At 43.9% G+C, this 13,264-nt stretch overlaps 1 protein-coding gene across 1 annotated transcript; it reads right to left on the minus strand.

Moving 5' to 3' along the window:
- Window positions 1-224: 224 nt before the first annotated feature.
- LOC108928869 (interleukin-10 receptor subunit beta-like) lies at window positions 225-7,593 on the minus strand. Its single transcript, XM_018743057.2, has 7 exons — window positions 7,232-7,593; window positions 5,462-5,585; window positions 4,020-4,186; window positions 2,714-2,865; window positions 2,351-2,504; window positions 2,093-2,247; window positions 225-504 (listed from the first exon to the last, which is right to left on the minus strand). The coding sequence occupies exons 1-7, from the start codon at window positions 7,269-7,271 to the stop codon at window positions 295-297; spliced, it is 1,002 nt and encodes a 333-aa protein (XP_018598573.1). The 5' UTR covers window positions 7,272-7,593; the 3' UTR covers window positions 225-294.
- Window positions 7,594-13,264: the final 5,671 nt, after the last annotated feature.

Genomic DNA, 13,264 nt, shown 5'->3' on the forward strand with positions numbered 1-13,264 from the left:
CTTGGTTGTTCCTTCACCAAACTGCGGGTCTGGGTGTTAGGGGCTCATACACAGTGCTCAGATACAGTGAGTTTTACTCGCAACAGCAGGTAATAAATAAAAAGTTAAGATTATGGTGCAGCTTTCTCAACAATAAGCAAAACACATAAATATGTACAAAAATGTTAAATGCAGCTCCAGCAGCTCAATAGTCCCATATCAAGAACAAATTTTTTAAAAAAAAAAAAAACAACAATCAGCTTAATGCCCAGTTGTGTCTTTTTCTTTCCTTTCTGCCTTTAATGGTTAGCGTCCTCAGGCAGGCAGCAAAAGTAGGTCCTTCTCCATTTCTATTTTATCTTTAGCGCTTTCCTCCACATTCTGCTCCTCTGTCTCCCGCGGCTCCTCTGTGGCGTCGGTCCGTTCCACGGCATCCTCCGAAACGATGACGATGGGGTCGAACTGCTCCTTCACCTGGGGGATGCTCTTCACGAAGAAGGAGGAGGGGGGTGGCTCGATCAGGTACTGCGGATAAGAGGGGATGTGATAATCAATTGTTATTCATGAACAAAAACATCTTCAACACTTCTGTTGAAAAGACTGCAAAGTGTTTTTCCCCCCTTATGAGCTCAGCTTTTAAGCACCTCTAATAATTTTTGTCACTATTAAATTATTTTATAACATTAGATTTTAAGTATGGTGGTAAGTGAGTAAGGGTGGCACGGGGGCATAGCAAGTACGCTGCTGTCTCACAGCGCCTGGGTGGTGTGAGAGGATGTGGGTTCGATTCCTGCTAAGTCTGCGTGGAGTTTGTATGTTCTCCCCGTGTCTGCGTGGGTGCTCTGGTTTCCTCCCAAAGACCTGCTGTTCAGGTTCCCCCATAGTGTGTGAGTGCCAGAGAGACTATGTTCCACTGATATCCATATATCATCCATATGAGTGACCCATTGCAAGTAGTGTATCTAGCAGTGTTAAGTCACCGCGGTGAATAAGGTGTGTGGGCTGATAACAGCACATGGAGTTCATTGTAAGCTGCTTTGGACAAAAGCATCTGATAAATGTAAGTAATCAGTTTATTTCCTGTACAAACAATTTTAATAATATTTCATACTACAGTTCCTTAATCATCGGCTGCTCACAGATACGTCTTTATAAATGGGTACCGCTACCACTGGTGATATGGTTACATCTAGTGGATCTTTGGCATATTGCAGGATATATTTTTTTTTTATCATATTTGACTCTTCCAGTAAACACATTTTGATTTTATTTATGAAACATTTTAAATCTGCTTTCCCCCCCCCCCCCCCCCACAACACCTCAGTCAATATTCCATTGTACTAATGATTAAAGTGTTCCCAGATCAAATATGATGATAGTTTCAGATATAACAACTGAAGCATCAAAACATGTTCCAGAAGACCTCAGCTGAGTAACGCACGCATGCACACACACAATCTGACCTGATATGAATATGTCTGCACTGTGAACACACCATTCAATTTTAGGATGGCTTACAGCATAGCTGATTGCATCTATGGCTTCATGGAAAACACATCCAATGCAGAAGGTAGTTAAAGTTAAAAACACAACTGCTAAGTGTATCTATACATGTTCCACACAAGTTCTGTGTGTTTATTATATCAGTTTAACTGATGCCTGTGAATGAAGGGATGTCCTAAAAAAAAAAAAAAAAAAAAACACCTTATTTTAATACATCAGGTTTGTCATGCTTTCCATCATTTACCACTGTTTCTGTTATTTGCGTATCCACCATAAAGCACAGAAATGGAAATTCCATGCCATATGAATGCAAAGTATGAGGCTTACTTTCGTTGTTTCGAGGTGACAGTTTGAAATGTCATGCAGATTCTGTGAGCTTCAGAAGGGGACATCATGTAAACATGGACGTTCTCAACTTTTCTGACGTTTCCTCAAAACCCACAGCCACATCATATCGGTGGTCTGTGGCCTTTTCAAAGTCTCAAAACTTTCCATCCCTGTCAGAATGTCCGTTGCTTTTTTCCAATCATCTTTCAAAGAAAGCCCACACGACTTTTCACATACACAACTTCGGCCAGAGGCAACGAGCTCAACACCCTCCTGGACTGACCTGTTTAAAGTGCTCTGGGAGCTTGGCGTTGGGGTAGAAAAACCTGAGGCCTCGGTAGACAACCCGTCCAGTGAAGAAAGTCAGCAGGATACACGTAGAGGTCACCAGGAAGCTTACCACCAGCACCACGGCGACCACCCCAGGCTCCACATTCCCTGGAGAATGGAGAAGAACGTGGGGAGACTCTGCATTAGAAGTCACCACAAACTGACCCTGGTGAAGAAATTAAGAATTCTGCCACCGGACTCTGATGCTCACCATTGGAGGTGGTGGCCTTGCACACCACTTTGCTCAGCTCTCCGTTCCTAGTGTATGCATTAATGTAGACCTGGGCCTGCACGCAGTAGTTGGTCCAGGGCTGAAGGTTGGGCAGCATCAACCTCGTTTGCTCAGTGTTCTTTTTAATTTTCTCCTGTAGGTGCCAAAAGAGGCCTTATGGGGCATTTCATCTCTTTCACATCTGACCTACAGCTCATGAAGCGATACTAACTGTAGTGCTTGTGCAGTGTTGTGTTATTTGCATTTAGTCTTAACTATATCTTTCCACAAGGTGGAAATATAACAACAATGATGACAGCATGATGCTGATGATGCCAATTATGATGATATCAAGAAGCCCACCTCTTCTTGGCCTTCCTTCCAGAAAGTGATGTTGTATGTCACCATGCTGTAAACTTCCCTCAGCGTGGAGGCCCTCATCACGGGATCCTGGAGCTCCACTTCCATGTCCCCATCTTTAGAGTACAGAGTGATGCCAGGAGGCCCGATGATGGCTGTCAAAAGATGAAGAGATGTTGGGTTGGAGGACATGTACTGTAACCATTTGGGAACCAACCCAGTGGGGAACAAACCAGCCCAACAGACAATCAGCTAAATGGGAAGACAAAACAGTTAGGACTCAATGCAGTAAATCCATCCCAAAGGGAAACCAACCTGGAGAGAACTAATCCAACAGAAACATTTCCAAAAGGGAAACCAACCCATGAGGCAACCACCTGGATGGGTAAACAACTCAGTGCAAAACTAACACAACATAGAACCATTCTGAAAGAAAACCAACTCAGAGGGGACCCAACTCCATATCGAACCACTCCAAAGGGAAACTAACCAGTGGGGAACCAACCGAACACATAACTATTACAAAAGGAAACCAACACAGACAGAACCAACCTAGTGGGGACCCAACTTAGTATAGAATTACCCCAAAAATAAACCAAACCAACCCAACAGACCCACCACAAAGTGAAAACAACTCATCGGGGAACCAAATGAATGGGGAAAGAATCCAGAAGGAAGCTAACTCAGCTGGGAACCAAACCAACCCGATGCAGAACATCCCAAAAGAGAAGCAATCCAGCGGGAATCCAACCCTGCGGGGAACCACCCCAAAAGTCAACCATCCCAGAGGAAAACTAACCATCTCAAAAGGGAAATCCAACAAGGAACCAACCCAGCAAAGGAACCAAAGCACCAGCAAACTAATTCAGTTGACTTTGCCTGATCTCTTAGGTCAACCAGAAGCCAACGAGTAACCTGGTGTCATGCAGAATGTATAATGACATTGATTAAAGAGCTGTCTACGTGCATGCTTTTGTTGAGAAGGTTTCCTTTGCCCTACCAATTTTATGTTCTCTTTCATGAGGTTTGTCTCTTGACTGAACCACATTAAGATGGTGGCTCATGTCTTTCAGCCTAGAGTGTGATCATCCGCAGGAGAATTAGATTTTTTTGAGAATGGATCTGTATATTTGGGACCAGGTCTCCTGAGCACAAAGTTTCAGACTAGCACTCAAAAGCACAACCCTCGTTATAAAATTATTTATACAACAAAAATCCAGCTGTATATAAAGTCAACAGCTAAACATAAATACATTATGTACCGGCCAAATAAATGCTGATTTGTGGTCAACGGAAGAAATGAACTTACTGTGTTTATCAGCGGAGAAGTCCGAGGTGTTGACCCAACGGGAGGCCTCGCCCTGTAGCTCTGCCCTCACCTTGAACACATATGTCCCAAAGTGATGGACGTCCTTGGTGAAGTCACACCTCCGCTCCGTCTGGTTCGCACACACAATCTTGTTGGCCTTGTAACTGCTGTGAACGGCAACATGATGCTTGACGTCAACACGATGACTATGGGGTACCATTTCTTAAGGCGGTAGGCTACGTAACAGCACCACAGAGCACAACATCCAAGGTTTAGCAGGTGCTTATAGCCTCTAAGCATTGAACAGATATGTGGGAAAAAAAACTACTCTATAGGATCTCCCTGTTCTGTATCATTGCCACCTCCTGGTGGAATGAGCTTTGTACCTTTCAATGTACCACTAAATCACTTCCTTTTCGCCCTCCTACAAACACGCAACACGAATCTCCTCATGATCTTCCTCACCCTTCACATTCGAAACAAGGAGCTCAAAGAAATTTGTAAAAACTCCAGTGACTAACCTGTATTAAGTAACAGGAGCATTACTATGTTGTAGAAAAAAAAGGCATTGGAATACCAGAACCACTGCCTTGCAGTCAAAAGACAGGGGGTTTGAACCCTACCTTCTGCTACAATACCTTTGGTGAAGGTACCAACCCTGAACTGATATAAAAATTACCCATCTGTACAAATATGTAAATAATTGTAAGGAGCTTAGTGTACAAATCTAACAAGTCACTTTAGAGAAAAGTGTCAGATAAACTATAAAATGTAACATTGTCCCACTCTTACAGTGTGTGTGTGTGTGTATGTGTGTGTGTGTATATATATATATTTGTGTGTGTGTTTCAGTCAGTGAGCCATACTGTTAATAATTAGATTGTATAATATTAAATATGGTCTTGTGAAAAAGGAGGGCTGAAGTCCACTAGTGGAGTACCGTATGGTAAACAGCTTACTGATAACGCGTTGCTCTAAAAGACAATGTAAATTTATTTTTTACCAGCATTAGGTTATTCTCCATATGACTGCCGTAATGCGTGTGGGTGTGTGTGAGCAATTAAAGTAGTACTCGGCAGGCCTGTCCTCCACAGTGGCATAAAAGGAACTTCCTCCTCTTTCCCACCAAGCCCTTTGTTTTCTTCTCTGCTCATTTTTGTTCTTCTCCTTCCCCCAACTGAAAAGCCCCGGGCTGGGGTTCGAGGGGGAGGAGGAGTGAAAAGAAACGGCACACTGCCTGCCAGGAAAAGTCACTCACTGACTGTAATGTTACACACATTCCTGGATCTCCAGTTCCTACAGCTCTAAGCACTGCGGTGAGGTGGAGGTGTAACGAAGGCCAAAGAGGGCAGCAGCTAATGCGACCCGTTACCTTGTGTGCTGCAGTGATAGAAGGAAGGAAGAGCTCTGCACAAAACATCCCAGGTGTTCCCGCCACTCACCTGGAGCTGGCCGTGAAAGTTACGTTTTCGTGCCACTCATGGGGATAGTCCCACTCCAAGACCACGCCCAGGTTGTAGGAAACCACGGTAACGTTAGCGGGGTCAGGGATCACGGCCAGCACCACTGCAAGACACGGACGTACAGTCAGCATGAGTTCCTCTTCATGGTCTGGATGGGGGCGGTCATCAACGGGACCACTTGAGCCATCCATCTCCATCTGTCACCACCTTCAGGAGCAGAAGAGGCTCATCTCTCCCACCACCAATGCTCCTCACTAGTACATGTGAATTCCATCCATTTTCACTAACTGCTTGTCCTGATGATGGTCGCGGTGGTCCAGAGCCTATCCCAGAAGTATAGGTTGAGGGGGGTACACCCTGGACGGGACACCAGTCCATCCCAGGGTGTATATAAAACATTGTGTGTATAAGACAGCAGGTAGTGTAGTGGTTGAAAACCTAGAAATTTGACCAAAAAGGTGGCAACTGAAAGTCCAGGCTAAAGACCCACTATTAGACCTCTGAGGAAACATCTAATCACAATTTGTTTCACGGAGAAATGTGTCCGAGAGGTAACCGATCACACTTATTCAATTTTGCCTGATATTTACTCTTTCGCCGGATGCTTTTCCCCACAGCAACGCACAACGTGGAGTAAATAAAGAGCATTCAACAGCAAAGAGCTTTGCACACACACAAACTTACCAAACTTTTTATTGCTTAAATATGTGTTGTAGGATACTTTTTTGCTACAACACCGTTTTATCATCTGATGACCATACAAGCACTTCCGTTCTCTACAGACATTGAAGATAACTTTGGGATAAGATGTCCAACAAGCAATCATTCAATATCACTAAACAGGTGAGTGGTGGGTGTATTTGTCTTTCAAACTTCATAAGACTATATAAAGATTATCTAATAAGATAGTCTAATATAAACTCAGAGCACCCCACACCCAACAACAGCTTTTTGCGTCTTTTTTTTTTTTGGGAAGATCTGCATTTACTTTCCTCTACAGCTCCGTTTTACAGATTTCACACCTTTCCATAGGTAAAGGCCACCTTTACTGCCTGCAGGTGTCAAAGGTCACCATGTAATGGTCCCATCCCATATTGCATTTATTCATCTAAAGCACCTTCCACTGCTAAGTTGCTTACAATTATTTACCCATTTTATACAGCTGAGTAACTTTAGTGGGGCAATTTAGGGTAAGTACCTTCCTCAAGGATACTACATCTAGAGGTGGGATTCGAACCTGCAGCCTTTTGAGTACAAAGCCAGTAGCGTTAACCACTACACTACCAGCTGCCCTAGTATTAACTAATTATTAACATAGTTTACCTTTGCCTTCACCCTGGAGAATATTCACATATCACATTTTCACTAATTTACAAGCTCATTTCAGTTCACAACAGCTCAGTTCCGCTCAAGCGGCGGCAAAGCCACCGGGGGAATATAATTGCGTCACTTCCGTTAAATGACTCACAATGACGTCACGCGTATTCTACGAAAAGTTAATACTTCGCGGTCAGACTATACCTGGAGGCGCAGTGTTTGCTATATTCTACTACGTTTACAATTCGACATGCTGGGCATTAAAAAAGTAACATTAATTTAACGATGTAACAACTTTTTCTGTAAAACAAAAAAAAAAAAAGGCTGTGGCGACTTCAGGAAGCAGTTAGTTTCTGACTGACGAGCCGAGCCGAGCTTACCTTGGCCAGGTGACCCCCCCCCGGACACACGCAGTGTGAGGACAGTACCCACCTGAGAGCGCGCAGAGCCCCGAGAGCAGCGCGAAAGCCATGTTCGCCAGAGCGCGCACCGCGGACGAGCCCCTCTGTGAACTCGCTTCGTTTCCTCAAAGCGGCGGCGATAAAGAGGAGCGAGGCGCGCGGAGGCGGAGACTGCGCGGAAAGCAAAAGCGCGAGCAGCGGGCACGCGCTGCGTCTTCGCTGAAATGATACAAAGTAACAATACAAGCGCTCAGCCCGATGGTATGTCTGTCATCCGTTCCGGGAAACGGCCCCGCTTCTTGCTGGAACCGAATAAAGTTAAACGCGCTTAAACGGACGGGAAAAGACAGTGTCTGTGTCGCTGTTATGCAAATCTGACTTGAAAACATTCAGAGTTATTGCTAAGTTGGGGGGGGGATGCTATCAGACTTGTTTTGATTGGAGAGAATTGCAGAAGTAAAAGTGGCTGTTTTTAACATCAGGCTGATCAGCTGCCTTTAAACTGACTGATGTCATGGCAAATGTGGGGTTTCCTCATTCTCATAATTTTATATATGGGCTGCAAGTTTTGTTTTGCTCATCCGGATCTTCCGGATTTTCTCGACACCCTTGGAACCAGGTATTGCGACACACGTGACACCAGAGCGGGGTTTCTGGGCATGATGTTCTCGCACCTGTGTGACACAGAACAGGTTTTGCACGCTCTTGGGCCTTCAGTGTCATGCCAAAAGGATGCTTTATCTTGGAAATTTCAGCAGGGGGCATGGTTAGAGCTACTGCTTTCCACTCGTAGAACATTGGTTTGAATCCCACCTCCTGCTGTAGTACCCTGGAGCTAGGTACTTACCCTAAAATTGCTCCAGCTAAATAAATAAATCATCAGATCATCATCATTGGAGAATACTGTTCGCTAAGTGATTGATTGTAAATAATCCGGGATCAGTATCACATTACATTTAAAAAAATGCACCTGCTGTGTTGAAGAGCTGTTATGAAATGCTGACACTGCACTAGTACCAACAATTTGCTAAATCTATGTACCCTTTCTTTTAAGCAAAAAAGAAAAAAACTCACCATCACATTTTGTAAACTGGTGAAAACGTGTGTTGGAAGTATCTGAATTTTCTGTTTTAAAAGCCTGTTAGCACTATCTTTTATAATTCAGGCTTTATTTTTTATTTAGAGTAAAAAAAAAAAAATAACCAGCAGTGTGAGTCTATCGAGGAAACCAGGTCAACACCTGTATGGGAGCACCTGGACAGCAGAGTAAAAGCAAAACAACATACTGGTACCCTACATCTCTGGGAACTGTGGCGGAAGAGCTGAGAAGTCATGAAATCATAAAGAAGAAATGATTTTCCAGTAAGAGGACTTATGCTTTACAGTGGTACTGTATTTTTTGCAAGATGCCAGATGTGTGTGGTCTGTGGCCTTCTTCCAGTAGTACACACATGTGACCTACTTGCTGTTCTGAGAAATCATCTTATTCACCACAACCTCACCATGCCAAGACGGACATGTCTGTTAGGTTCCTCCGGTTCACAGTGTCCTGGACAGTCCCGAATGAGGCCTTGGACTTGGGCCAGACTGCACCATGGCCCATTACTAAAACTTGGGCAGAAGCAGGCAGAGTCATCATGCAAGTGGGTGTGCAGGTGGATGATGAGAAGGCTGATTTTGCACATCCTGTACACACCAGTCACCTGGATGGGTGTCACATCCAAACTGGTCTCAGGTATTACTGTTGCTCCAGTTGTGACGTTACACTCCGGGTTTCTATGGAAACCAAACGATCACTTCTTAGGCCTTACCAATGGCACAGATATTACCAGCAAAGCCACCGGTGCTTTAATTGTCTGAATTTAGTGTGCTTTTTAGATGAATAACAGCTACACAGTACTGAAGATTTGGAGGAAGTGGTGGGAGGAGAAGTCTGGTAAATAACACCTTGAAAAACAGGATATGTACAGTATCTATAGTTATTCATTTAGGAGACACGTTTCTCCAAAGCAACATAGAACTCAGAAAGGTAAGAGTCAGATTTATCGGTTAATTACTCAATCAATCAATCAGTTGAAGCTTTCAATTTCTGCAGAATCCTCCTTCTTAATGCCTGAAAGGAAAAAAGGGCCCAGTATGATTTCCTCTGTCAGTTTCATGCTGTTATGGCATGCTGTTATGATTATGTTTATAGTAATGTTATAAAGACCTTTTGATGTCACGGTCCAAAACATGCTAATAAATAGTGTGGTAAGCAGGTTGCTAAATTGTTAAAATTACAGTGCATTCAGAAAGTATTCAGACATATTCACAGAAATTTCTAAAATCCTTTTTTTGACTTTATCATTATGGGGTATTGAGTGTAGACTGTTGAATTTATACGATTTTTGCATGAGGCTGCAACATAAAATGTGGAAAAAGGGAAGTGAAGGCATTTGAATTCTTTTTGAATGCACTGGGGGGGTGCGGTGGCGCAGTGGGTTGGACTGGGTCCTCCTCTCTAGTGGGTCTGGGGTTCGAGTCCTGCTTGGGGTGCCTTGCGGCAGACTGGTGTCCCAGCGTCCTGTCCTGGGTGTGTCCCCTCCGGCCCTATGCCCTGTGTTAGCGGGTGGGCTCCGGTTCCCTGCGACCCTGTATGGGACAAGCAGTTCCGAAAATGTGTGTGTGTGTGAATGCACTGTATGTACAATTTGTTATTCCGAGGTACTTACTATTAAGTCAGAACGGAATTCAGTTGACAGGCCAGTCATGCTTTGTTTTACATTTCTGACAAATTTATTAAGAAAGCTAAGGGATAATTCTGTGGCAGCATTCCGGTTTGTGCAAACTATTTAAGGAAAGTAAACTGAGGATGAAAGAGATTCGTTCGTAAATTTAAATCATCTGATCAACTTCGGCAATAAACGAAAACCTTCATAATGACGTTGGAATAACGGCGTAATACACCACTGATTTTATCAAGACAAAAACTGTGCATTAATAGTTATTCTCTTATTACCTTTGCAGATGACCTCTATGTGAAAAGCATAGTTTTTGGTCCATTTCTGAGGTCATCTTGCAGTTAAGAATCTAATGTTCACTTCTTATTTCCTTGAAATCTCTGCAGAACCCTTCTGCTACTTTACTAGCAGTACATCAGTTCAACAAGTGGTAACACTATGGGAATGTGGTATTACAGACATTAACATAAACGTTTCTCATAGCATCTAAAATATACTGAAAAATGGTTAGGTTTGTCTGGTCAACAGCTGTTGAGTATCCTTCTGTATTTGGCAAGGAAACACCTGAAAGGTGTTTTGAAAGTGCTGATCACTCCGTACACCCCAGCAGGGGCGTCACACCCCTCCAGCTCAGGCCTCCTGCTGGTGCTGCTCATGATGACTCTAAATTTGAAAGTCCTATGGTTCTCATTTTTGTCCCCAGTGTGGTAGAGAAAACCTCCCCTGTCCCTCAGAACTGCTGAATCCGTCCACCTTTCAAGAACTGTCTCCTGGCAGCTCCATAAATGAGTCCAACACCATCTGCTATGATTATTTGTGTATTTGCTATTTAAAAGTTACTTCTATAAGCAGCTGCTTGAGGGATATGAACCAGCAACATGGTGGTATGCAGTGTTTATGTCTAAAGTTATTCATCTGTTGATGCACTTTTGTTTACTATGAGCTGTAAGTTGCTTCAGAGAAAAGTCTCTGCTGCTTTAAGGAATGCCAGTGCAATTGTAAATGTTTTACTTGATGCCAGTGGGTTGCTGGGCAACAGAGCAGGCACGCGGTGAACAGAAACCTTCTTTCGGCCCGTCGATTTGTAATCAGCCATCACCGGTAGGACAATCAGCCGACCGTATACACCTTGCAGCGGCCAATGTCTGCCACGCGGTGGCCCCCAACACTGCGTGCCTCTGACTGCCTCTCTCCGTGGAAGTGTGAGTAAATGCTGGAGTAGCGGCCACATTCTGCCTGGGTGCGGTGCGTGTGGTGGAGCAGTTGGGGGGCAGATGATCTGAACAGGAAATGATGGATTTTCTGTTCAGATCAACTGAAAAGCATTTCTGATGAAGAGAAAAGTTGGAAAACCCTCCTCGCTTGCAGTGGCACAGAGCTCTGGTTTCCTTGAAATCAGTGATTTACAAAAACGGATTCAAGGCTGCGTACCGCTAATTGAAGAGCAGAAAAGCACCTATAAAACCCTGAGGACGCAGCCGACTTGGGGCAGCACATCTAACTTATTGTAACCGCAGTAATACCTTCGATTGTCGAATCTTCCAAGGCCTTACAGTTTACAGGGTGTGTGGGTGTGACGGCTGAACGCTTGAGGGTCTCCTTTATCTTGGTGTCTCTGTCTTCCTTTACCTGAGTCGTATTTAGCGTTAGAGAAGGCTCTGCGTCGTGAATAAATGTAAATGTCGGAATATTGTCGGTATCAAAGTGTTTATTAAACAAAAAATAAAGTAAAAAGCCAGACGGATGTGATAATGCCATTTAAATCAATGCCGCACTGTCATTCTTCACACCTTTCTCGGCTCAGCAGGAGTCGTCGTGCGGAAATCAGGCAGGATTCCACATTGTTTAATGTTTTATTGTGCACAAAGAAACTGCCTGATTGATAAAAATCTTGTATGTGGAATATCTCGCTCAGATTTCACAACAGTTTCAACTCCGCACTTCAGTTCGCAGCCCTCAGTTGGAAAATGTACAATAATAACAGCACGACGGCAATCAGTGCGAGGCTCTCTTTTAATGGCAGAGCAAAGCTACAAATATGACAAAATTACCTTTCGAATATGTTCATTTCGAATTTTAGACTTTTTTTTTTTTAAGGTTAACAGCATAATTATATACAAATCAAACTCGCAAGAACAACAACTTTTAAACTTTTTCAAATCCTTCCACATTTTTGCAGCCGCGTCTTTTTGTTTCATATGTTCTTTTTCCCCCCACATTCACAGCAGCAAATCTGCTGACAGTCGGTGCTTTTTTAAATTCCGCCGATGCTCTCGTTCATTTCGGGAACGAGATGTTCGCCTGGGTGGCATTACCTCTGGGTGCTTGTTTATATCTGTGTGACACGCACGGCTAGATGTGCGAAGGCGTGTGGGGTTCGAGAGACCACCTCGGTTCGCATTTTCAGCTCCGTTGAGATTTTTCCTGACCCCATCTGGGCAGAGGCAGGCCGCCACATGGCCCTCTGACCGCATGTGCAGAGTGTGTGCTCTCTTTCTGAGAATATGTGAACACTATGGTGGCAAGGTGTTAAATCTCTCACCCGCAACCGAGACAGGTGCCAGTGCAGCTCTCTGATATACAGCAAAAAAGTGGCTCTGATAACTCCACAAACGGCAGAATTTCAGCCGCCCTCTGTGTCCATGTCCCTATTACACTTGACCGCGTGCTTTGCCACGGTTCACCGAGATCACGGTCGGTCAGCTGCGTGTCTGATGCAGTTTTTTCTTCTACTCCGCCAGCAGTAGAACGAGCTGCTCCGTCGCACTTACTTCACGTTGTCGTCCGGTTCTTCTTACATTCTTTACTTTGCAACTGAGTGATGTGGCGATTTGACTTGTTAGCATGGTGCACAGAAAAACTGGTTAAACCGTCAGCAAACAATTCCCGAACGAGAAAGTAAATAGAAAGGCTGAGGTTGGAAGTCAAGCGCAAGCTTTTTTAGTAATGAAATCAGGGACTGGACTTGAGCGATATGCTCCAGGCATAATGCCAGATCCATCCCTTTGTTACTCTTTAACCAAGCAAACCCTTATTAAAATATCCATGAGATTAATAGAAAATCCCTGCAAAACTGTAGGAAAACTTTCTTGCCTTCGGTTAATAGCCTCATCGGTACATCAAGTGGTAGCGCTGAGAGTAGCGCAGAAACCTGGTGGAAGAAAAAATATTGGAGTTTCCCTGCCCCACAAGTTAGGGCCAGAAAACAGCTTCAGGAGAGAAGCAAGAGCGGCGAGATGTTCCTCGCGATCCAAAACAATCAAAGCGAAAGGAACTCGTATTCTGAAATATATGCAATATATCAGCATGGAGCAATAAATGAGAAATCGTGATTTCTTTTTTTT

The sequence above is a fragment of the Scleropages formosus genome, chromosome 14 (genome assembly GCF_900964775.1).
Source record: "Scleropages formosus chromosome 14, fSclFor1.1, whole genome shotgun sequence".
Lineage (NCBI taxonomy): Eukaryota > Metazoa > Chordata > Actinopteri > Osteoglossiformes > Osteoglossidae > Scleropages > Scleropages formosus.